The 26,944-nt window shown below is 38.5% G+C and overlaps 1 protein-coding gene across 1 annotated transcript in view; it reads left to right on the top strand.

Annotated features, from left to right (window-relative positions):
- LOC127651188 (polypeptide N-acetylgalactosaminyltransferase-like 6) overlaps window positions 1-26,345 on the top strand; it is a 388,215-nt gene extending 361,870 nt beyond the window's left edge. Inside the window, exons 8-13 of the mRNA XM_052136900.1 lie at window positions 1,973-2,090; window positions 6,004-6,111; window positions 6,544-6,765; window positions 12,739-12,855; window positions 14,866-15,015; window positions 25,530-26,345. Of these exons, the coding sequence (XP_051992860.1) occupies window positions 1,973-2,090; window positions 6,004-6,111; window positions 6,544-6,765; window positions 12,739-12,855; window positions 14,866-15,015; window positions 25,530-25,697 (883 nt within the window). The 3' untranslated portion in view covers window positions 25,698-26,345. The remainder of the gene's footprint in view (window positions 1-1,972; window positions 2,091-6,003; window positions 6,112-6,543; window positions 6,766-12,738; window positions 12,856-14,865; window positions 15,016-25,529) is intronic.
- Window positions 26,346-26,944: the final 599 nt, after the last annotated feature.

Genomic DNA, 26,944 nt, shown 5'->3' with positions numbered 1-26,944 from the left:
GGCCCAAAATACCCCCAGAGGGTTAAGGCTTGAAATCAGTGTATGCCTTTACATGAGCTGTGTTAGCATCTTTTTGCTGTCAGTAAACAGCTTTCTCCACCGCAACGTACTCCCCGTGTAAATAACAAACGTTGGTGTAAAGGGGATTAAGGGAAAGGAGGAGGCGAGAACCGACTCAATAATGTATATAACAGTTTAATTAAGAAATAAACCAAAAGACACAAATGCACACATACAGTCAGCTGCCCGTAAACGTTCTCTCTCGAACCACCATCCGCAGTCTGCCCTGTCACATTCCTCCCTTGTTCTCTCAGGCCGGGGAGCCCCTGGCATGATGTACACCCCCCCCCCCTTTTCTCTGGGGGAGGGCGTGCCCTAAGCCCCGTCTGCCGGCAGGTCATCCCCACCTTCCTGAATCTGGGAGGGGACAGGGGGAGTAAAATAGGGGGTAAATCGGGGGTACTTCCTGTAACAGTGTAGTACCCCCCCAAAAAAACTCTGTAAAATTTAAAAGAGAGGGAAAAGGCCAACGTGGATCGGCAGTGAGAGAGAGAGAGAAAAAAAAACACTTACTCGCCAGCTCTCCGATACACAGTAGCTTGGTCCTCAGCCACTCCTCCACCCTCTAACGGATGACAGCCGTGCCTCCCCGGGCAGATCGGAGGCAGTCATCCAGCCCCTGGCAGACAGAACGCCCCGGCACATTCTCGGAGTACAGAGAGTTTGCAGGAGCATTTCGGGGCCGGGTTTACCCTGGCAATGCTTAAAATCTATGTTGCCACTATAATGGCTGAACATGTGCTTATCAATTTGCACCAGGGTGTTTGAAGGATGTGGACCATGTTTGGGCTATTTGCCCAAGGTTATTCCTATGACATTTTGCTCGCAGACCATTCATTTACAGTCCTTCTCTCCTCCCCCATTTGATTCAGAGGAGCATGAAAGGTTACATATGCTTTTCTCAGTTCGGGCCCTGTGAGTTTATGTTGACCGTACTAGCCAATGGCATAAGTCAGAGCAGTTGTTTGTCTGCTTTGGTGGCCACAACAGAGGTGTTTCAGTGTCCAAGCAGAGACTGTCTCATTGGTTCATTGATGTAATTTCGAGTGATTATGAAGCACATTACCTTCACCTTCAGGTATTCGAGCCCAGGGGCATGGCATCCTCATGGGCTTTGGCTAGAGGTGCATCTTTGGAGTACATTTGTGTGGCGGCAAGGTGTTCCTCTCCACAGACATTTGTTTATTTGATTTTATAACCTGGACGAGGGTTTGACTCCTGCTTTCCAGGTTCTCTCTATTGGAACAGAATTAAATCCATAATTTATTTTATTCAGATAATTTAGCTTGCTTATGTATGCTTGCCACATGGTCTTTGTAGGTAGCAAAGTTGGTAGCTACTGTTCTCATGGCATGAATTTATATCTGTCCCATTATGTTCAGACGCAGCATAGAGTTCATATGAGAGGGAACGTCTTGGTTACATACGTAACCATGGTTCCCTGAGTGAGAACGAAACACTGCATAGCTTGTCATACACTTTCGTTAGTGCACTCATTTATGGAGTCTGTGGCGTAGCTCCCTAGGGGCATCGCATAAGGGCCATCAGCCAGTAAATTGGCATGATTGTATAAGGGCTTCAGACCACATGACACTCTGATGGTGTCCCATAGCAATCATATGCAGGGTCTCATTCACACTCAAGGAACCAAGGTTAGGTATGTAACCAAGACAATATCATCAATACATTTACATTTATTGATTTATTCATTTTTACCCAAAGTGACTTATAAGTGAGAGATAATACAACACAACTAATTCATAATTTTTCTTTTTTTTAATACACTGCAATTAATATGAAGTTACTTTATGAGATTCTCCTGTGGTTTTTTTGACCTTCTACACACTGTTCTCCAGGTTTAATGAAGAATCAGTCCAAAATAGAGCATGTTGGCCTTTCCTCCTTCCTGCAGGTCTCCTGTGATGGCCGGAGGCTTGTTTGCTGTAAACCGCCAGTGGTTCTGGGAGTTGGGAGGTTATGACACAGGCCTTGAGATCTGGGGAGGCGAGCAGTTTGAAATATCCTTCAAGGTGAGTTAATTAATCTGTCCTGCAATTCACAAATAATTAATTATTTCTCAAACATGTTTACAACCCTGTTAAACAGACCAGTATGTTGTCTTTTGGATGCTGGTTGCCACCATGTAAGCTGCCAAACTATCTTAACCAGCTAAATTTCTTTGGTCGACCACCTTCACCAGAAAGTCTTGAAGAGCACACGAGCCGACACATGAACCGAAAATGTCATAAAAGCACCACAAAAGTATGTGGTTGTTTCAGCAATAACATTTTTCATATCACTTTTGCTTTTTATGACACTATCGGTTATGTTTAGGTTAAAGGTTTTGGAAAGGCTGGTAGGTTTTATTCGTTTACAACTAAATAGAGCATTAACCTTAAAATCCCCTCTGTTTTTGATCTCATTTTTGCTTTAAATGACACTATAGGTTGGTTTAGGCTCAAGGTTTAGAGTAGAGAGGTAGGTTTTGGTGATTTAAAACTTGCTAGGCTAGAGTATTAACCTTAAAAACCTCATCTGTCTTTGAGAAAAACAAATCATTCGCTTTTAGCATCACACTGTGGACATTTCCCGTTTCTCACCCAATTTGGAATGCCCAATTCCCAGTGCACTTTTAAGTCCTCGTGGTCACGTAGTGACTCGCCTCATTCTAGGTGGCAGAGGATGATTCCCAGCTGCCTCCACATCTAAGACTGTCAACCCATGCATCTTATCACATGGCTTGTTGAGCGCGTTACCACGGACACATAGCACGTGTGGAGGCTTCACGCCATCCACCACGTCATCCACGTGCAACTACCAAGAACAAACCGCATTATAGCGACCACAAGGAGGTTGCCCCATGTGATTCTACCCTCCCTAGCAACCGGGCCAGTTTGGTTGCTTAGGAGACCTGGCTGGAGTCACTCAGCATGCCCTGGGGTTTGAACTAGCGAACTCCAGGGGTGGTAGCCAGCATCTTTACCACTGAGCTACTGAACATCTCATCTGAAGGATGGTGCCTTTTTACAGTATAGTGTCCCCATCACTGTATTGGGGCATTGGGACCCATACAGACCACAGGGTGAGCACCCCCTGCTGGCCTCCCTAATACCTCTTCCAACAGCAACATTAGTTTTCTCTAGGAGTTCTCCCATCCAGGTACTGAACAGGCTCAACCCCGCTTAGCTTCAGTGAGCAACTGGTCTTGAGCTACATGGTGATACGGCAGGTGGTAAGTGTTTTTTTTATCTGTTCTGACATACCTGCCACACCACTCTTTTTCATTATGCTCTCAATTGTGCTGGCACTGAACTTAGTTATTGGAACACTGTTCTCTCTGGCTCTCCTGAAAACCATGGCAACCGCAAAAATAGTTTAGAAGCTAAACTGTTCAAGTGTTATTTTAATAATTCTCCTATGACAGAATGTTTTTCCCCCTCACATAAGATAGAAAAATCACAAATGAAATCCCATTAATATCTCAGTTGTTTTTAGACAACAGTAAGAATAAACTGAGATTAAATTCAGACTTTTGCTTAAGCTTCCTGCTTCAAGATTTTTTCTCTGAAGAAAAGGACCCAAGTAGTTTTGCATGTTTCTCCCCTAGAGGTTCAGAAGTGATCTCAACCATGTCTCAAACTATGCTTAGATTGGCCTTTTCAATCGAGTTTTCAATCGAAATTGAGAGATTTCAATATGAATTCAAGCATTTCTCATCAAAAACTTTCCAGACTCAAAATACCTGAGTTTCACATTCAATGTATAGTGCAATATGATTACTGAATATAAAGAATTTTCTATTTTTTCTTTCTTATTTGTTTTTTTCTGAGGGACTTTAGAAGGAACATCAACGACAAAGTTGTTACTTAAATGAAAGATAAACAAGGTCCAATAATTCTTCTGAGCTTTGAAAAAGCAACTCTGAGCAAAATAATTTTCCTCTCATTTTGTATGCATGTATTTGTCTGATCAGTAAGTTGTACGATTAACAGCTGACCTTAAATATTGTTGTAGTTATAAAATGTAAAAACACAGCTAGACTCTGTTCAGACTGTTTGAGAAATCTGGTATTGTAATACAGTGTCTCCATCAGGATCCAACATGCATCTACGACCTGAAGTAAAAATATGGGCAGATTAGGCCTGGCTTCATGCCATCGATTGGTTTTCTGCCACGCTCTGTCCAAGTTTCATCCATCTGTTTGACTTTGACAGCTTTCTAAATGCAATACAAGTGCTCTTAATATCTAAAGTAATCTCTCCATGTTTTATGATGAAAGTGCCTGTGAACAAAATTTGAAAATTATTCCTAAACCTTCATTTGTTACATGGCTTTCTCATTTATCCTCAGATGAGAGGCTTTTTCTCACTCACTTTGCGCACTGATGTTTCAAATTATTCTCTACCCATAACAATAGTCCCTGTGAAGTTAGCTTGACCGCTAACCCTCTGCTGGCTGGAGAGATAGGTCTGTGTGGTTTAATATCGGCACACAGACAGCTCTCTCAGGCCCAGCGGGTGACTAGAGATGAGGAGAAGAAGTGAGAAGCCAGAACTCGTCAGACTAGAGGCTATATAAATCCCCCTCCCCTTAGCTGTCTCACCTCCCTCTGTGTGTCAGTGGCCTTAGCTGAGCCCACACTGCACCATGCTTGAGCCAATACTCAATACGAACAGGCACATCAAAGTCTTGCCTTTAGTGCAACAGGAAGAGATAGACTGACTGTAGATGGCAGAAAGGAAGCAGAGTTGAAAACCTCGCTTTATTTCTTTATCTCTCTGTTCTTTTGGTTAAGAGAGAAAAAGTTGAGTTTGGAGCGAGAGGCAGTTGGAAGTCTTTCTATGTTTTGCTTCTTTTCTTCAGTGAACGCGCCAGTCAATTCATAATTGGAGCCCACAGCGAGGACATTGCTTGTTTCTGGTTTGAACACGATGTTGAAACACAGCAGTATTTCTTGGTAGTCTGTCCACATATTCCCACTGAGACATACCCAATCTGCCTGTATAGGAGCTTACAAAGATGTGATGTGTGATGCTTTTTATGCACATTACTGTATCTCCTTTTCAAATGTCTCACTGAATGCAGGACAGAAACATCTCTGTATATACTGTGAAGTAGTATAAATGCTTGTATATGTGTGTGGGAGTCAGGTTTTGTGTACATTGTGGGGACCATGCAACAGTTGAAATATCCTAAAGTGGCTTAAAGGGATAACTCTCCCAAAAAAGAAAATTATGTCATCATTTACTAACCCTGATGTTTTTCCAAAACAATTAAAAAAAAATTTAATCTGTGTAACAAAGGAGGAGATGGTAGGCAAATTGCCATAGTACCATTGACTTTCATTGCATTTTTTGAAAGGGAACAATGACTGGTTGTTATTTTGCCTAAAACCTATTTTTGTGTTTAATGAAATTATTTTTGGTTGAACTATTCCTTTAATAAGCATACTAAAAGCCTTTATGAAAATGTAAAACATTCACAAAGGTTTCACAAAGGTTTATGGGTAGGGGTAGCTCAGTATAAAAACAATTGAAGTTCCACCATGAAAACATAATAAAATAAAATGTGTGTTTGTGTGTGTGTGAGCGTGTATTTATCACTTTGTGGGGACCAAATGTCCCCATAAGGATAGTAAAACCCGAAATTTTTGGCCTTGTGGGGACATTTTGTCGGTCCCCATGAGGAAAACAGCTTATAAATCATACTAAATTATGTTTTTTGAAAATGTAAAAATGCAGAAAGTTTTCTGTGAGGGTTAGGTTTAGGGGTAGGGTTAGGTTTAGGGGATAGAATATAAAGTTTGTACAGTATAAAAACCATTATGTCTATGGAAAGTCCCCATAAAACATGGAAACACTACGTGAGTGTGTGTGTGTGTGTGTGTGTGTGTGTGTGTGTGTGTGTGTGTGTGTGTGTGTGTGTGTGTGAATGGTTTTCCAGGTGTGGATGTGCGGAGGCAGCATGTATGACGTGCCTTGCTCAAGGGTGGGCCACATCTACAGAAAGTATGTCCCCTACAAAGTGCCCTCAGGGACAAGCCTGGCAAGAGTGAGTAGAACTTCCTAATTTCATCAAATGCAAAAGGATAGAGACTTTCTCTACAGTGGCCCAGTTTTGCTAGTTTATAGTGTTCTACATTCCTAGTGTACCTGAGACACTCTAATTCATATTCTGCATGGATATTAATAAAAGACGCCTACTAGGGAGAATACAGGAATCACATTGGATAATCAGAAGTCTAGTGCATTATTCTCAGTCATGTCTTTAGGAATCAAAGCACACGCTGATCAAACAATATGCTGGTATCTTTGTGATGTCTATGTAGATTTCCATTTACATGGATGGATGGATAATCCCTTACACACACAGTATATGAGATACTGTATATCAGAGAGAGAGAGAGAGATTTTCAGGGCAAATATCAGCTGTAATGAATATGTAGAGTTGAAATTAATGCTGTTCCATCTGTACATTGATCAGAACCTGAAGCGAGTGGCAGAGACTTGGATGGATGAGTACACAGAATACATCTACCAGCGACGGCCCGAGTACCGCCACCTCTCCACCGGCGACCTGACCGCTCAGAAGCAACTACGCAAACACCTGAAGTGTAAAGATTTCAAATGGTACATGCAAACTGTGGCTTGGGACCTGGCCAGATATTACCCACCCGTGGAGCCACTGCCAGCTGCCTGGGGAGAGGTGGGTGAATGGGTTCCCTATGGACCTTAGACAAGGCAGATACCATTAAATTTTTCCTTGAAGGTTTAATGGGTTGTACTATGTAATATTTTTGTTTCAATTGTTCACTTGATAAAAAATGTGTCATGGAACAGTGGTTCTCAGCGTTTTTGACTCCAAGGCCCCACCCACTCTCTATTATAATATTTTAAGGCCCCCTCCTCCCGGACACAGATTCAAATATTTAATCACAGATAATTGCGCGTTTCCATAAGTTTTAGGAACTGTGAATTTATAAGATGTAGACCTCTATCTTAGCAACTTTTATCATTTTAATAAAATATATTTTAATATAGCTTACTTTAAATAATTTCGAGTCATCTTGTGAGCCTTGTGCAACAGAAAACACGTAATTAGAAACAGTACCTCCACTCCATGCATGTTACACAGTCAGTGTAGGGCACCAACTCCCTACGGGGGCATCAGAAACTCCACCAGATACCCTTTCTCGCAAGTTATACACTATTCAAGGACCCGATAGCAGTCGCAGAACACAGACGATCACTTTGCAGCTCGCGCATTTCAGATTATAGCCTTGCAGTCATCAACATACATTGTTAGGAATGTTTTCATTTTGGACATCCTTGCTACTTTAATTAGTTAAACCTCACATCTCTTTGTTCACCAATATGTGGTTGCATAACTTTTCCACACTTTTAGTTTCTAAGGCGAGCTCAGGGAGAATAGAAACATCCCGTGGAGCATAACGGCAAAAGATCGCTTGACCTTGAATTTCAGTATGAAAACAGACAATGAAAGCGGGGCCTCGTGATCCGTCTGGTTTTTGGGGATTTAAGCAGGAGGTGTCAGAAAAGTTGGCTTGTGGCGGCGCAAGCGGTCATAGTGACGTCGCTTTTTGATCCTTCAATGTCGGTTCTAACTATCATTGTGAAGCAGAATTCACAAAGTGTTGAATTGTTCACCCACTAATAGGGAACGTGAGCTGGGGTTAGACCATCGTGAGACAGGTTAGTTTTACCCTATTGATGATGTGTTGTTTCAATAGTAATCTTGCTCAGTACGAGAGGAACCGCAGGTTCAGACATTTGCTGCATGTGCTTGGCTGAGGAGCCACTGGTGCAAAGCTACCATCTGTGGGATTATGACTGAATCCCCCTGAACGTAACGATACCACAGCGCCGCTGGTCTCCGATTGACCCAGGATAGCCGGGGCCGGGTCAAGGCCGGATGAGTGCCGCCCCTCTCCCATCAGGCACCGCATGTTTTTGGAGAACCTGGTGCTAAATAGACAACCTGATTTGCATCGCCTTTTAAGTTTTAGTTACGCACTTAAAACAGAACAGGTGTTTGTGTGTGTATGTATGTGCATATGACACAGAAGCTATGCAGAAATCTTCATTGATTAATGAGATGCACTGCCGGGTAAGATGTAGCATATTTTTCACTGAAGACAGGCAGACGGCCAGCCCTCATTTAAAACCGTGCTCCCTAATATGTAGCGACATCACAGCATAACCATTGTTTGTATCATTGATTCCTAATCCATTAATAAACAGAAGCTGTGTTATACATGTATTAATCAAGCTGATCCAGACAGACAGGCTATTCAGGCTATTCATTATCATTTGGGTTTCCTGTAAAAGAACAGCATTTCTTGGGAACACGCATAGAGAGGTTGGCTTGCCAATTCTCTCCTTAAACAGTTCTGCTCTGTCTGTCACAGTGGGGTGGGGGCATTTAATAAACATGGACTTATTTCCTATCTTGTGCTTTTGGCTGGCCCTTTTAATCACAGCTGACATACCTCATAGACATACCTCACAGACATCATGCCGTAATGAATTCCCCACAAGGAAATACCATCTCCTCTTTTTCTCAATTCGCTGCTGTGATGTGTCAGAAATGGCTAGTAATAATTTACAAATGTAATTTATTTCACATCAGAATTAATTGCGGGGCTGACGCTTGCCGTAAAGTGAAGTGTTTGTATGTGTCCACAGCAAAATGAACAAACAGATGGTGAAAATGGAAACAGCCCTTTAGGTTTCAATAGTTTCAGACGAGCCGGCCCAACAAGTCCATTAGCTACCAACATGTCATCCCTTTCACTTACTGGCTCACTCTGCATTAGCACCGTAAAATGATTGCAAAAAAAGGTCTGTGCGGCATGTGGCTGGGGAGCCTGCTCTGGGGAAATTTATGCATGGTAAATATCTTCTTTCCTGAGGCAAAATGATAGTAATTTCAGGCTGACATCAGGCTGATGGCTTCATACGGCACGCTCTGAAGCTGGTCTGCCCGTGCTGGCCGTCTGTCATGCTGCCTTATGTATTGCACAATAAAAGAGCCTCATTGGACTTTCTTAGCCTCCCCTACAGGCTCTGACAGAGAGAGAGAGAGAGAGAGAGAGAGAGAGAGAGAGAGATAGAGAGTGAATCAGGTTCTTGTCCACATCTTTAGCAGAGGACAGGGGTCAATTTCCCCATGACCCCCGCCTGACAGGGTGGTGAGATAGGTAAATAGCCTGTCGACCATATGCAACCAAATCTTATCCCACCAGTCCACCTGCACACACATTCACATATACTCTCCCCCACAGCTGTTTCATTGCTGCCTCTTCAATGCACTGAAATCACTTTAAAAAATGTAATCAGAATTTTCAGGCAGCTGCTTGACTTTCATCCCACAGCGATCTCTGCCAAAGGCTGTTATGGGGTAAATACAGTTTTTAGGCCCATTTTAGAGTACCCCCATGTGGCTTTAGAGGGAGAAGAGAGGAGAGACCCGCACTGATTTGGGCTGATTCTGTGGGATTTACTTTTTTCCTCTTCCAGTGTAAACTCCTAAGGGTTTATTTCATTTTATTTTATTTTCATCTATGTATGAACTGGTAGTTAGTTGATAGACCTGTTTTGCAGCCCTTAAAAATAATGAGAGAGGAAAAGTTCTTGCTGTTGCTTTCTGATCTGCACAAACTCTTGCCAAATTCTGGAAAAGTTTCTATTTAAAACAGAAATGAATGCAAGGGAACAGAGCGAATAATGTTTTGACATTGAAAAGCTGTAATATGCCTGGCACAGAGCTTCATGAAAAATATTTGAACACATTTGTAGCTGCTCTGAAATAGGTTTTGAAGTAAATTGGATGCATCGAGCAATAAATCAGAGTGTAATGGATGTCTTTGTTACTGCGTTGAAAAAGTCATATAACTTGTCCTGAAAACATCACTCGACAGCAGGTACAAGGAAGGTCCAAACGAGAGAGAGAGACTGCTAATAGACAAGAAAATGAATTATACATGTTTCCTTTTTATAACCTCAGGAATGAAAATAAGCTTTTAAGAATAAACTGGCAAGGGAGAGCGTTGGGTGACCTTGGTTTTCACTTTCATTTTCTTGTATTTTTCAAGTTTGCTGTTTTATGTTTTTTTTATTTTAAATGTATTCAACTCAGTTTAAAAGACATCACAGCTTAAATCGGGTGCAGTGTCTTCCTTCTCATTAATTATCAGCAATAAAAGGGCGACCTGAACTTTAAGAAGGCATCTGTCTGGGTTATTACATTACATTCACCAAAAAAAAAAAAAACTTTTTGTGTCCATTTGCCATTGAAACTGAATTGATTCCATTAGATTTTGTTTTCAGCTTTGGTTTAAACTGATATTAACCTAAAAGTGTTTTAAGTGCAATTAACAACAAATGCATCCAGTCAACAGTGAGAAAAAAAATGCCAAACTGATTTAGCATCTGCCGTATGTCACACATTCACCCACGCATTGAGCTGAACTTCAAGTTGATTGAGCAGCCTACCAACTGATTTCCAATTACATTCAACAGTCATGCTATGCCAAGAGCTCAAAACCCCTAAATCCCTCACATCGATTGTTCAAGATGCATGAGTGTGAGAAAAACATATTTGACGAAACAGCCTGCTAGATGGACTTGGTATGCAGTGCAGTATTTTAGCAGTGGAAGCTTATGCATTACATGCATAAGCTTCCACAGCATAATATGTTCCACCACAGTTTATCCTCTTAGTTACGGCTCTTTGTGTGTGTGTGTGTGCGTGCGTGCGTGCGTGTGTGTGTGTGTGTAGGTTTAAGTGGTTTACGAGGACATTTATTTATGTTACAGACTTGTAAGTACAAGGGTATTATGCTATAAATGTGGTTTATGAGGATATTTCTAGTGTCCCCCCCAAAACATACTAAACTATGTTTTGTTTTTTTTATTGTAAAAATGCAGAAAGTTTTTTGTGAGGGTTAAGTTTAGGGGTAGGTTTAGGAGTAGGGGATGGAATCTATAGTTCATACAGTATAATAATAGAAGCTGGCTTCCTGAAGAGAGGTACAATTTGCTGCTGCATCAGAAAAAGTAGGCAGCTGACTTGCTGCCTTGCTGCCTAATAAGTTAATGGATGACAGCTGTTTTAACTGACAGCTGTTTTGAATTAATGGAACTCTTAAGGAGCAGGTGCACCACATCATTCGCTGCCCAAACAAGGTCGAGGGAGGTGCGGGTTGTTCAGCCACATGTGAATAATATGCTGTACAGTCGAGTTCAAAATCTGAGACTAGATTAAAAACATCATCTGGGATTTTAAATACAATTTCAACCAGTAAATAAACAAAGGTTTAGAATTTTGAAAAAATAAACCCCAAAAAATTTTGTTATACAAAATAAATAGACATTTTTAAAAATGTCAAAAAGACATTTTTAAGATTCTGCATTTTTTTTTTGGTCACTAATGAAAAAAAGCAAATTTCTTACATTGACCATGTTAGCACTGTCAGATTTCCTTGCTTATATTAAAGCACATAGGTGCTGTTTGGAACTTTCTCAAATTATGCTGGAAAAATATAGAACATCAGGTTTTGTACATATTTATGTATGAGTCCATGCCATCTTGAGTGTATTAAAGCAAAATGTGGACAAATCAATTACTTAGAAATTAAAAAATGCATCCATATTTTAATTAACCTTTTCACTCAATGTGTTATGCTGATAATATAATTTGAATAATACTAATAATAATTAGAAGAATTTTTATTAGTCTCAAAGACTTTTGGACCCCACTTTATATCTTAAAACTAGGGCTGTCATAATTAAAATGTTTAATCTAATGAATTACATGGTGTCCCGATTAATTAATCGCATATACAAATATTTGCTGAGAAAGCCCCTCATATAACAATAATTCAATATATAATGATGAAATAATTATACATAGTTATCTTTAAATATTGAAAAATGATACATATATATAAATTCTTGTGGCAGAAGAATTAATCATTAATAAGACAATACAAAAAGTGGCTTTAGAATACAATGTATTGTTTACTACCATATTATTGTTCATAAGTTAATCATTGACATACAGTTCACAGCAATCCATTTCACAAGTGAATTTGTCAATCAGTTCGAGAATTATTATCAGGGCTTATTTAAGGGCCGTCAATTTCAACAAGCGTCAGACATGCTTGTGTAGCGTCTTGGATGCATTGCACCATAAACATAACATTTTTAGGTCACTATGTCAAGTTAAATATAGTTTAATACTTAGAAAACATATTGAGATCCCTTAGTTCTGATTTGCGCTCCATCAAGTGTTTTGAACGCAAGAACATAACGCATGTTTGTGTAGTTCTGCTGCTCAAGGGTGTTTTTCATCACTGTATAAACTGCGCATTGCCACACAGCTGAAGTTTCACTTACTTCCCTATGGAGTAAACAGGTGGTACTACAAGCTTGCATTTCTCAGGAATCTTCCATATTACAGTCCGGGGGCATTGCGATTAATGGCGTTAATTTTGTTTTATGCGTTATTTTTGTCAAATTAATCGCACTAAATTAACGCGTTAAATCGACAGCCCTACTTAAAACCTTTCAATTTACTATATTGGGATAAATAAAATGACAATCCGATAAGGTTAACCTTTTTTAATCCTCAACAGATACATTTTTCTGTCCATAGATTCGTAATGCTGCATCTGATTTGTGCGTCGACTCAAAGCACGGCTCTACAGGCACCGAACTCCGCCTGGACACATGTCTGAAAGAGGGTGCAGAGCGAACATGGGCACATGAGCAGGTATAACATTTTATATGGCTTTGCACACTGGTGTGGGACTGTAAAAGTGTTGTCTCAGTGTATTGCACTTCACTCAAAAAAAATTTGATGTTGGATTTACCTAAAAAAAAAGCTTAAGTAATCTCAGCAAACAAAAATGTGTTGCATGTACAAAAGAAATGTATGTTAAGTTGACAAAACTTATTTACATTTGTTGTGTGAACTAAAGGTATCTTAGTAAATTTGATCTCTGTACACACCATTTGCATGTCACTATTGCATAGTATATATATTTATGGTTTAATTAATGTTATGCTTAATTTACAAAAATTCAATATGCAATAAACTTTTTGTTATGGATCCTAGTTACCTTATTATTATATTAATTTTACTTTAATTTGCCATACAAGTGTACAAGAAAACCATTCAGTAATCACACAGATATTTTCAGAAACAAATTGCTTTTATTTAATAGGCCTTGCAATACAACTGACCCATAGATTTCGAGCCTTGAAGAAATTGTGAATGGCTTCAGCTCAGGATTGGCATCATAGCCTGAAATACTACATAACTCAATAGGTTTTTCAACCTTTAATAAAGGGAACACTAATGACTGGTCCATATTTTTGATCAATAACAAAAAAAAAAAAAAAACATTCACAGTTCGGAAAAATAAATAAAAACAACAATATAAGCAGCTGCATTGTTCTGTATGAGAGCTGAACATGCAATTATTTATTCCAAAAGTTTGTTTTTAAGAACCTGTATTTTGTTTGAAAGCTATGCTACATAACTCAACAGGTTTTTCAGCATTTAATTAAAGGAACACTTATGACTGTCACAGTCTCTCTCCCTCATGTTTCATTCGTTGGGGGGAGACTTATTTTGAAGTCTCCCCCCAGACTTAATTTCCCAGAATTCACAGCCCTCATCACTTCCATCTGTTCCCTATCATCCTCACCTGTCCTCCATTTCATCATCGGCCTTTGTTTGTATAAATATTTTGTTCATGCCCTGTCAGTCCTTGAAGTGTTACATTGTGTTATTATGTTTTCCTTTATTGTTTTGATCCACTCCAGTGTTTGTTCCACTCCAGTATTTATGATTAAAAGACTTTATCTACTCCTGCGTCTCCTCTATTCCTCTCCTTGAACCCAGCATTACAGAAGGACTGACCTAAAGATGGATTTACCGGCCATTAGAATCCTCCTTCTAGAACGAGGAGAGCTTCCAGTTGAGGATCACATGTTTCACCAAACTATTCATACCTGACAAAGCCACCTACATAATCTCCTCACCTATGTTGTGCACAAAGGGCCATCCTTTAATGTTTTTCTTAATTTGTGTGTTTCACTCAACAATGATATGTTGACTGAACAAAAACTTAAGTACAGATGACAAGACACGTTTTTTGTTGAAGTTTATGCAGTTACATGTGTTTTTGTTTTGTTTTTCTCCCCAATTTGGAATGCACAATTCCCAATGCGATCTAAGTCCTCGTGGTGGCATCCACTCACAACTCAACAAGCGCCCCACCAAGAGCGAACCACATTATGCGACCACGAGGAGGTTACCCCATGTGACTCTGCCCTCCCTAGCAACCGGGCCAATTTGGTTGCTAAGGAGACCTGGCTGGAGTCACTCAGCATGCCCTGAAATTCGAACTCGTGAACTCCAGAAGTGGTAGTCTGTGTCAATATTCGCTGAGCTACCCAACTCCCAGTTACATGTGTTTTTGAGTAATGTGAACAAGATAGGATTCAGTAAAACTGACGCCAGTGAAAGTTCTTTTTTTTGTGTTTGTAAGATCTGCATAAGGTGTTTCAACCCTGATCATTCCACTTTGCTTAGTGCATATTTGTAACAGAAATTTGAATGGTGTGAACAGCCTAGATGTCTGACTTTTAAAGTAGTTTATTAACACCATAAATTGTGGTTAAGTGACTGATCCTTTGATGACAATTGACATAAAGATCATTCCTTGACATGTTTTTTGAAATTGAGAGTACTGCTGTTCTCTTGGGTGGTTAGATTTTCACGTTTGGCTGGAGAGAAGACATTAGGCCTGGAGATCCTCTACACACCAGAAAATTCTGCTTTGATGCCATTAGTCAGAACAGCCCTGTCACCCTGTATGACTGCCATGGTATGAAAGGCAACCAGCACTGGAGCTACAGAAAGGTAATACAGCAATACACATACACTACCAGTCCAAAGTTGCCCATTCTTTATTATTACTATTTTCCACTTTTTAGAATAATAGTTGTAAAAATGATGAAATAACAAATACTGTATATGGAAATTATATGGTTAACAAATCGTAAAACAAATCAAAGCTATATTAGAATTCAGATAAAAGAAAGTAGATTCATTATTAAGGTGACGCCTTTTTGCCTGGGCATTCTCTCAACCCACTTTGTGAAGTGTCCACCTGTGATGCTTTTTTAAACAGTATTAAATGAGTTCCCATTTTTGCTTTGCACTTGTTGGCTGATTTTACTGCATACGCTTTTGGATCAGAAGGTTTTTAAGATCATAAGAAACCAATTCAGTCAAGTGTGTCCAAAATTTTGACTGGTAGTGTACTTGCATATTTATCTCCAGGTTAAAACACAGACTGCTGAATCAATGATTAGGAGTGGAGGGATTTATTGAGATAAAATGCATCACAGTTAATTACAAGAAATTGCATTACAGTAAACTAAAGTAAATTACATATACTTGTATAAAATGAGCATTGTTTCACACCTAGGTGTTACATTTTCATACAGCATCATACATGTTCATGTATGCCATCTCTAAGGGAAAACTGAAGGGAAACCGCTCCTATCTGTTCCTCTTTTCTTCCTTTCCACATCTCCCCTAAGCCATTGATACAGTATATCTTACTTTACTATAGCAACAGATCAGCAATAGGACTGAGCACACAGCTCGCACAGTTTGTCTAGCCCTGTAGCAACAGTACTATGAGCCTAAAATCAGATTTTCCCTCTAACAAAAGGGCATTAAGGTGCCAAGCAAAGAAATCACTGTCATTGTAAGATAGGTCAGTGACGGTACTATAGAGAGAGGAAATATGTAGTTGAAAGGAAGAGGTGGTACCTGGCAGTGGAGCTGCCTGAGGCGCAGAGAACAGTAAATCAACCCAGGGGAGAGCAACACAGAACTGCAGCCCGAAAGCCCGAAGGCATGTCCCTCCTCTGCTCAGCTTGATCACTCCCTTGGGGACACATCCCCTATTTTTTCACTGGGTCTGTTTGGCATACTCAGTGTTTTCTAGTGCAAAATATACATGGCCTATGTGCTGTAGAAAACTCTTTCAAGCAGAGACTCTTTGTTTTCTCCAATTCATTTTTCGTATGCAAAGTTTTTGATAGGAGATTGATTATGTAGTTATTTTGCATTCTTTCTCTTTAATTTACCACCCTCTCCATCTCTCTCTCTTGCTTTAGATTTCAAATGTATATATTTTACCATGCTCTTATGTTTATTTTGCACATAACAAAGTCATAGCACAGGAAGCTTGGACAGATGTTAATTTTGTCAGATGGAAAAAAGATTGAAAAACCTTATTGTCAAATTTTTTTTAAATAGAAATGGACTGTTCCTGTGCATGTGCATTCATGCAATGTACTGTGCTTGCACTTTGTCTTCTGAAGCAAGTGATCGGTCAAACAAATACAAAAACTCGGGCAGCATTTTCACATAAGGAACAATTTAATTCTGATTTGCTACTGATGATTCACTTATTTTTCTACATAGCAACAAAACCTCTTCGGCACACTCATGTTTATAATCTGACTGTTACAAACTGGATGTCCCTCAACCTCCCAAAAATATTAACTCTTCGGATCTGCTACAATTCACAAGTAAAATGTTTTTATATTATTATTAAAAACTATAAAAAATAATTACAAAAGGAAAGCCGTTTACATCCTTCACTTTGTAATATTGTTCTAACCATTCGAACAGCTAATGTTAGCAACCTCTCCATCTTGTCAGGCAAAGCATTTCTTTATTGCAGCTATTAGATATAAACAAATGAATAATCAAACCACCTAACTATTACATTTTGATTATCATAAATAATTAATTTACTATACTATTACTGTAATATTAATGTGTATTATATCTTGGCTTTTCTCTGTCAATGTTTTTAATCTGCTTCTGAAGTGTTCTCTGCATAGCCTAGTCAGGTGACCCAATAAACTCCATGAGGAGTCAGTTTTTTATTTAACTAGAGGACACTATTACACTGTAGAACCAAGGCGTTCCAACTGTAGAACCCTCTAGCGCTGACCCCGGAACAAGAAATCCCTCTTAATAAAAATCGGCGTTGATTTTTTCTGATAGCCGGTATTTAAAAAACAGAACTATCAGCAGAGCTATCGCTCAACCTCTAGTCTTTATCTGTCTGTTCAAATATAAATTACACAATGCATAATTAAATATTTGAAGGAAAGGACGTCAGCTGATGAAGTGCAGGTTATACATGTAATGCATGCACAATGCGGAGGCCAATTGTGGTCCGACTATCGTGTATAATGTATGTGCTGGAAGAAGCTGATCTACAATCACATTATCTAGGTCTGTAAAAGTGGATTCAAACCAAGCCTGAATTTCTCTGTGTGAATGTTTTTTGCGAACAATCTTTTGAAAAGGATCTATGGATTCCTGTGGTGCTGTTCACACAGTCCAAAGGTTTTTTTATGGAGAACAGTCCTATTTTAGTTTTTTCGAACTGCGAAGAAAACTGACCGATTATGAGATAAGTATCGCGTCACGCATCCGGAGCCACTGAAGCTACAATTGCTGCAATACACCAACAGTTACTTAAGTCCCATTCACACCGCAAGCAACACAGCGACAAAGCAACCATTCATTTTCAATGAGAGCACAGCGACTTCAACAAATGACTGTTGGCGATAAGATATGGCCGTGGCGAGCAACACAACAAAGTTGATAAAAGTTTACTTTATGCAATTGACAAACGACATTCGGAAGCGACTACCAATGAGCAAGAAGGCTGTCAACCATAACTGTGTAATTTTAATTATGCTGCCTCATCTGTCAGCATGATGCTGGTGAATCACGTTCAGTCAGTTTTGGTCGATGCTCGCTCGTGTCCCTATGGAGTGTGTGCGCACGATCGTGAGCAACAGGCAGCTGGCTGCTGTTCACTTAACGGCCATAGGTGTCATTAATAATAAGGGTTTTTAAATCTTACATGCTGCACCTTTAAACAGGCAGGGGCACACATTCAACATGGCCTTAACATTGTTTATCATTAAAACTGGGTAGGCTATATTCAAGTTTAAATACTCAAGACAAGTTTTCCACATATACAGTATCAATTTAAAATTTGTTTATGTACATTATATAAATAAATGCAAATTAGAGGTCATCCAATATTGGATTTTGCTGATATGATAATGTGTTGAAAGACGTAATCTGCTGGTAGTTTTTAAAATTGAAATGTTCTTAGTCTTCCTGTGATAGGGAAGTCCAGACAGAGGCCAAACTGAATTAAATTCCAGATGCAGTTTTTAACCAGAAAAAAGAAAAAAAAGATTCACAGCGTGGAACAATTTTTAAAGGCTGAAATACACCGGGAACTCTTATTTTGAAATTTTTGCACTTCGCTGCATCCAACTGCTCATTCAAACAGATAAGGAAATAAAATGTGCACTCCTACAATTATCTATAATGTATTACAATATAAACAATTAAAAGACATTGTCATAAACATGGTCATATTTCATCAATGCTATATCATCATCAAAATGTGATCATTAGTGATCGCTTGTCATAAATTTCTGATATGGCCTAATTATTACGAACTGTTTTGCAACAGCTGGAAACACTGACAAGCCCCTGTGTTCTTGAACAAAATACAACTGCGCCACGTTTTCACTTTGAAGAATGCAGCACTTGCATTTATTTATTTAAATCGTATTCTTTTGAAGTTTGATAATCAGATGAGTAAATATCACAATTCCTGTCATTCGGCTCCCAAATTTAAGGCCTCTTTAAATTATAGCTAACACTTTTGTTGTATTATTTAATATATTTAAGATTTTTTTAAGACCTTAAATTTCAGAAAACTTAAAATATTTTTAAGGATCTGTGGGAACCCTGGTAAAGGTGGAGTAAGCGATTTGCTATCAATCAAATATACCCCTCCCTATAGTGTTGTGTGGATCGGTCTGATCCACTTTGTTTATTTTCCCATTTACAGAGCCAGGGCTGTGTACAAACACCAGTTTTTTTTTTCAGCGCAGACACAGAATAGACAACTAGTGGGCCATGAAGAGATATTCGCAGAATTTGTCAAAAGGTGTATTGGATTTAAATGACTTACTCCACATTTAAGCGCCTCCCATTGTTTGGGAGTGAATTTTCTTTTAATGTAGCCCAAGAAAATTTGTCTCAGATTTGTTGTGAATAGTACGTGGTCCAGAGGTGCACAACACAACTACATTTACAAAGCAAACAAAAGTTCACAACACAAAAAATCAAGCCACAACACAGATAAATTAAACCACAACACAACAAAATGATGGCCAACACATCGAAATTAAGCTACAACACAAATAAATTAAGCCGCATCACAAATAAATGTAACCACAACACAAATAAATTAAGCCACAACACAAATAAATGTAACCACAACACAAATAAATTAAGCCACAACTCAACGAAATTAAGCTACAACAGAAATAAATTAAGCCACATCACAAATAAATGTAACCACAACACAAATAAATTAAGCCACAACACAATGAAATTAAGCCACACCACAACAAAATTAAACTACAATAGCACAAGACTGTTGATGTTCTAGTAAGTGCACATGGCTATGCCATAAAGGTTTCCACCTCTGCGGTCACGGCATGAAAGTTTTGAAGAGAGGCAGCACTGAAGATGACAGATGTGGATATTATGATTTTCCTCTACAAGTTCTTTTTAGATATGGAGGAATGAACCAGGACAGTGTTCAGTCGTGCAATAGCACGGAGAAGGACTCATTTTCTAAAAATGTTATTAATAAATTGGGAAATGTGCAAGGGATTTTTGGAGATTGAAGGTGATGAACAAACACAGCAATATGAGGCTGCCTTCCAAGGGTCATCACAATTGAGAGGGCCTGTGCTAAATGAAGTGGCAGCCGAGATATCCAGCCAAACTAGGCTGCAGCCTTCGGATTGAGAAGCACCCAAAATGTAAAAAATCTAAACATTATTCATCAGATCAACGTTGCCCCCTAGTGGCTGGGAGAATTTTCATTGTTTTGTACCTTCATTTTGTTGTGTTGTGGCTGAATTTATTTGTCTTGTGGCTGAATTTATTTGCGTTGTGTCTTGATTTCATTGTGCTATGGCTGTATTTCTTTATGTTGTGGCATAATTTATTTGTGTTGTGGCTGAATATTTTTGTGTTGTGACTATTTATTGATTTGTGCTGTGTCTTAATTTGTGTTGTGACTTAATTTCTTGTGTTGTTGCTTAATTTCATTGTGTTGTGACTTCATTTCTTTGTGTTGTGGCTTAATTTATTTGGGTACATTTACACCACGGCTGAATGTGGCTGAAATCAGATTTTTTTAATAAGGTTTGTTTACATGGCATTTTAAATGCAGCCAATATCAGACACTGGTCTGAACAGCCGACGCTCATTAACTGACCCGCATGCATATAACACTCACTGAGCATGCATATAACAAACCCAGACATGTTCATTATTTTAGCAAGCCTATGTGTAATTAATTAACTTAATTAACTAAGTAATTAAAATTGTTATTAGCCATAATTTTAAACCGAATAGGACACTAAATGACTATCTAATAAAATATCAGCAAGTGAGGGAAGACCAGATGGATAAAGTAATTTAAATAAAGTGATTTGCAGTCGTATCATGGAATTTTGAAGCCCAAGAATGTAATATAATACAATGTTGAATGGAATTCTATACAATATATGTAAGGTGAGTTGTTTTTTGTAATTATTTCATATTTCCATTGACTTTTGATAAAGTTTGAGAAATATAGAAGCATCTTTTCATGCACATATTTTACCATGTGAAATTCAAATGATCCACTGAACCCAACATTTGAAGCCTATAATGTTCCTTTCTTGTTTTAAAAAGGAACAGAATGCAATAACTAGAAAAATATGACTTGAAATAAAAAAGTTTTAAACCATAGCAGGCATACTATATGGTACATTTAGTGCACAAATAATGAAAGTTGAGTCAGATTTATGTAAATAAGGCACATTAGAAAAAATAGAATATGTAGCCAATTTATTTCCACACTTGAAAGTGGCCCAGATCGGATTTGAAAATGTCAGATTCAAAGCACTTTGGCTGTTCACATTGTCATCCAATTAACAGCTGTGGTTTGAATGTTGCCTTTGTCTTGTGAACTTCTTTTTGCTTTGTAAATTTCATTGTGTTCTGCACATCTAGGCCACTGTTGAATAAGCCTTAAGACAGACTTCACAATAAACGCACTGGTTTGATTTCAGTTGATCTAAAGCATTTATAATACATTTTGAAAAGACACATTTTAGTTTTAATTTGACTGAAATCAAACTTTTAAAGTGAATGTAAATGATAACGTACTGACTCATTAATACTCTCACTCACTCTCTCCAACACGCTTCCTTGATTTTGTACATTTGAGCCATGAAATTAAGTCAGCTTTTCTGGTTAGGTAAAGGGAGAAAACATACTCTGTGTTTGGTTTTTCAGTTGCACTCCTGTAATCTGACTGCAGAGTTGTGGTAGACAGGGGCGGACAGGTCATCGGGAGCACCGGCGTTTTCCCAGTGGGCCACAGGGTAATTTAGGCGGCCCGCTGCTGCACAAGTACCGTTCTGACCTACAGACGATATAGGCAGCCGCCCTGGGTTCTAACATGCACGTGTGGACCCCATTGCAGGGAAGAATTTTATAAACACTGTAAGGGAAGCCAAGCCAATACAATAGCTTTTATTTTTAACATTATCATGGCTTTTATTTTGTAATTATACAGTGGCATGGTTTCAGTATGAGTTATCTGTGTAACTCCAGTGGACCTCATTATTTGACATACAAATCATTAATAATGGTGATAACCAAAAACAACATATTAAGTATAAGATGAGCTCTGAATAATCACAAAATGACAAATAACTGCAAGTTACAACAAATACAATAACACCAGCATAAACAAAATCAGCAAATAGTAAACCTATGAGCAGTATATTTGCATAATTTATACATACAGTGAGGAAAATAAGTATTTGAACACCCTGCTATTTTGCAAGTTCTCCCACTTAGAAATCATGGAGGGGTCTGAAATTGTCATCGTAGGTGCATGTCCACTGTGAGAGACATAATCTAAAAAAAAAATCCAGAAATCACAATGTATGATTTTTTTAACTATTTATTTGTATGATACAGCTGCAAATAAGTATTTGAACACCTGAGAAAATCAATGTTAATATTTGGTACAGTAGCCTTTGTTTGCAATTACAGAGGTCAAACGTTTCCTGTAGTTTTTCACCAGGTTTGCACACACTGCAGGAGGGATTTTGGCCCACTCCTCCACACAGATCTTCTCTAGATCAGTCAGGTTTCTGGGCTGTCGCTGAGAAACACGGAGTTTGAGCTCCCTCCAAAGATTCTCTATTGGGTTTAGGTCTGGAGACTGGCTAGGCCACGCCAGAACCTTGATATGCTTCTTACAGAGCCACTCCTTGGTTATCTTGGCTGTGTGCTTCGGGTCATTGTCATGTTGGAAGACCCAGCCTCGACCCATCTTCAATGCTCTAACTGAGGGAAGGAGGTTGTTCCCCAAAATCTCGCAATACATGGCCCCGGTCACCCTCTCCTTAATACAGTGCAGTCAGCCCTGTCCCATGTGCAGAAAAACACCCCCAAAGCATGATGCTACCACCCCCATGCTTCACAGTAGGGATGGTGTTCTTGGGATGGTACTCATCATTCTTCTTCCTCCAAACACGGTTAGTGGAATTATGACCAAAAAGTTCTATTTTGGTCTCATCTGACCACATGACTTTCTCCCATGACTCCTCTGGATCATCCAAATGGTCATTGGCAAACTTAAGACGGGCCTTGACATGTGCTGGTTTAAGCAGGGGAACCTTCCGTGCCATGCATGATTTCAAACCGTGACGTCTTAGTGTATTACCAACAGTAACCTTGGAAACGGTGGTCCCAGCTCTTTTCAGGTCATTGACCAGCTCCTCCCGTGTAGTTCTGGGCTGATTTCTCACCTTTCTTAGGATCATTGAGACCCCACGAGGTGAGATCTTGCATGGAGCCCCAGTCCGAGGGAGATTGACAGTCATGTTTAGCTTCTTCCATTTTCTAATGATTGCTCCAACAGTGGACCTTTTTTCACCAAGCTGCTTGGCAATTTCCCCGTAGCCCTTTCCAGCCTTGTGGAGGTGTACAATTTTGTCTCTAGTGTTTTTGGACAGCTCTTTGGTCTTGGCCATGTTAGTAGTTGGATTCTTACTGATTGTATGGGGTGGACAGGTGTCTTTATGCAGCTAACGACCTCAAACAGGTGCATCTAATTTAGGATAATAAATGGAGTGGAGGTGGACATTTTAAAGGCAGACTAACAGGTCTTTGAGGGTCAGAATTCTAGCTGATAGACAGGTGTTCAAATACTTATTTGCAGCTGTATCATACAAATAAATAGTTAAAAAATCATACATTGTGATTTCTGGATTTTTTTTTAGATTATGTCTCTCACAGTGGACATGCACCTACGATGACAATTTCAGACCCCTCCATGATTTCCAAGTGGGAGAACATGCAAAATAGCAGGGTGTTCAAATACTTATTTTCCTCACTGTATCATAAAGCATTAGTGGGAGCTGAAGTGCGGCCTGCTGAATAATGATCACAGTTGATAAAAATGCATAAAATAAGTCATGAAAAATATTACTTTGTGGCTATTTGAGTCTTACTCTGTTTAAAGGATAGCAGAAATGGTGCTTGTCAAAGCATAATGCTTTTCACTTTTGCTCAACAATAATCTGGGGAAGGAATTAAAACACTGCAGATATAAAGATGCAACAAACTCACATAGAGTGAAAATATGATAAATTAATCTGCAAAGATCTACACTTTAAGAGGTATGTTTATTTTTTACATCTATTTATATTTATGTATTAAATTTATATATGTACATATTCTGGCAAATGTTTTCATTGATGTTTTTTTTTTTATATAAACATTTACACATAGTTAAAATGAAATTTTAAGCATTGCGTGACACTTTCTTCATCTCACTACTATCTAAGAACATTTTATAATCTAGCACAGTCAGCTATATATACATACATAATATATTATTATTAGGGCTGTTAATCGATTCAAATTTTTAATCGAATTAATCACATGGTGTCCCGATTAATAAATCGTGATTAATCGCATATACAAATATTTGCTAAAAAAGCCCCATATATAACAATAATTCAATATATAAAAATTATACATATTTATATCAATATATAATTATACATAGTTATCTTTAAATATTTAAAAATTATATATATATATATATATATATATATATATATATATATATATATATATATATACAGTATATATAATAAAAAATATTCAGATAATTAAAATGCATTACATTCTTGTGGCAGAAGAAATAATCATTAATAAGACAATACAAAAAGTGGCTTTAGAATACAATGTATTGTTTACTACCATATTATTGATCATAAGTCAATCATTGACATACAGTTCACAGCAATCCTTTTCACAAGTGAATTTGTCAATCAGTTGGAGATTTATTATGAGGCTTGTTTAAGAGCCCGTCAATTTCATCAAGCGTCAGACATGCTTGTGTAGTGTCTCGGGTGCGTTGCATCATAAACATAAAATGTTTAGTTCAATATAGTTTAATACTCAATCTTTAAATACAGCTTGAGATCCCTTAGTTCGCATTTGCACTCCAAGTGTTTTGAACGCAAGAACGTAACACATCGTCTGTGCTGTGGGTTGTTTTCTTCACTGTATAAACTGTGTGTTGCTCATACAGCTGAAATTTCACTTACTGCCCTCTGGAGTAAACAGGTGGTACTACAAGCTTGCATTTCTCAGGTATCTTCCTTATTATGGTGCGATTAATTGTGTTCATTTTTTAACATGTTATTTTTTGTCAAATTAATCATACAGAATTAACGCATTAAATCAACAGCCCTAATTATTATTATACTTGTTGTTTTCACAACATATTTGGTGATTAAGATATTTAAAAACTTTGAAGAAATGCTGACTTGGCACAGCACCTAAAATACAAACTTTCCCTTGTACTTTCATGTACATTTTATCTTAACATCTGTATGGTTTTTTTTTTGGGGGGTTCCAGACATTTTATTTTTATGAGCTATAAAGCGCTGTAGTGCCTTCTCTTAAAAATCCACACATCACATTTACAGTGGTTTTATATGTTTTAAAGTTATGACAATTTTTGCATTGGTGGGGCCTGCTGTCATAACTAGCAGTCAATAGAAACGTCTTTTTTGATCATGTGTGAACTTGAAATAGGTTTAATATTTATGCTTTTTTTATGATGACTGAATAAATTTTGTTGTTAAACTCTCTCTCTCTCTCTCTCTCTCTCTCTCTCTCTCTCACCCATCTTCACCTTGCTGCAGGATAAGTCTTTGTACCACCTGGTGAGCAGTGGTTGCATGGACTGTAGCCCTGGTGAAAAACAGATTTTCATGAACAAGTGTGACCCTCAGTCTGAAACTCAGCAGTGGATCTTCCAGAGGGTCAATGCCACTGTTCTGGACAAATTCAACAGCGCTGCCAGCTCTTAGGACCTGGAGTTGTGGTCAGCCAATCAGCTGGCTCCCACACACACCTCTCACAAACCTTTGTGTGGGCCTGGACATTCTTAAAGTCTGGCCCTGGGCTCCTCTCAAGGTTCTGCAGCACACTGAATGAATGCAGGCCCTTTAATGAGAGGACTAGAAACAGAGAGACATAAGGCTGGTGGGAGGAACGCTTCCACACAGAGCACCTTGCTGGTCGAGGGGAAAATGGGCAGCCCTGACTCTCTCTGTCTATCCTGCGGGGTTAAACTTTGCCGCGGTCGCTTCCTATACATTGGAACACAGAGCAACTTTAGAACTTTAAAAGTGGAGTCCATTGAAAGAATGTTCTGTATCAGTCATTAAAGATTGCATGGTGGATTTGTTCAATACTAGACACTGGAAAGAATTTGCTCTAGTTTTTTTTTTTATTACTATTTATTTTTTTTTCTCTAGGATTGTTTTACTGTATATTTATTTTTTATTTATTTGCTGCCTTTTCCAAATTTACATTTTGTGAATTTCCTTGATTTTATCAACTCTTATACCTGGTATTCAAAATTGGGGTGAGGTAGTGACCTAATGAAATGAGATTCATTTCATTCATACACTTTTTTCAATGGGATGTATCTTGTTACAGAGTTTCTCGTCTATAAATAAAGCAGAAAATGAGTAGACGTGTTGTTTTTTTGCCACTGTGGTCTGTCTTTACACTGATAAAGTGATGCTGATACACAGCTCGTTACAAAAAGTCTTAAAAGTGGTGGTTTGGCTCTCTCTGGTGTTCAGTTATCTGCATTACAGCTCTGTTCAACACCATAGAGAGTGTCACACATTATACTGTACAATTGGTGTCAGATAATTGCACTTGATTTAAAAGTATAATCTAATGTTTCTTCTTTCAATTAACTTACCCCAGAGTCACTTCCATAGTTTTAATAATCCACTCTTGGATAACGAAAAGCAGGTTGACATTTCATTTTGTTATCTGCCTATACCTTTATGTTAAAATTCTTTAGTGACTTCTTTAGTGACAGAGCAACTATGAATATTTGAAATGTCTTTCTTTAAAACTAGATATGTTTTATTGCCTTATCACAATGAATAAAGGATAGTTTATTATAGATTGTGTTGTCTTTATGGAATATGGCAGCCTGTCTTACCCACTCAATCAAATGTGCTGCACAAATGAATGAGAATGACGGTGCTTTCAGTAACTTGAGCTTTACAAGAACAGAGGCAGCAGGCTATTA

This window comes from Xyrauchen texanus, chromosome 11 (assembly GCF_025860055.1).
Source record: "Xyrauchen texanus isolate HMW12.3.18 chromosome 11, RBS_HiC_50CHRs, whole genome shotgun sequence".
Lineage (NCBI taxonomy): Eukaryota > Metazoa > Chordata > Actinopteri > Cypriniformes > Catostomidae > Xyrauchen > Xyrauchen texanus.
This window is presented reverse-complemented; position numbering and strand designations above follow the sequence as displayed.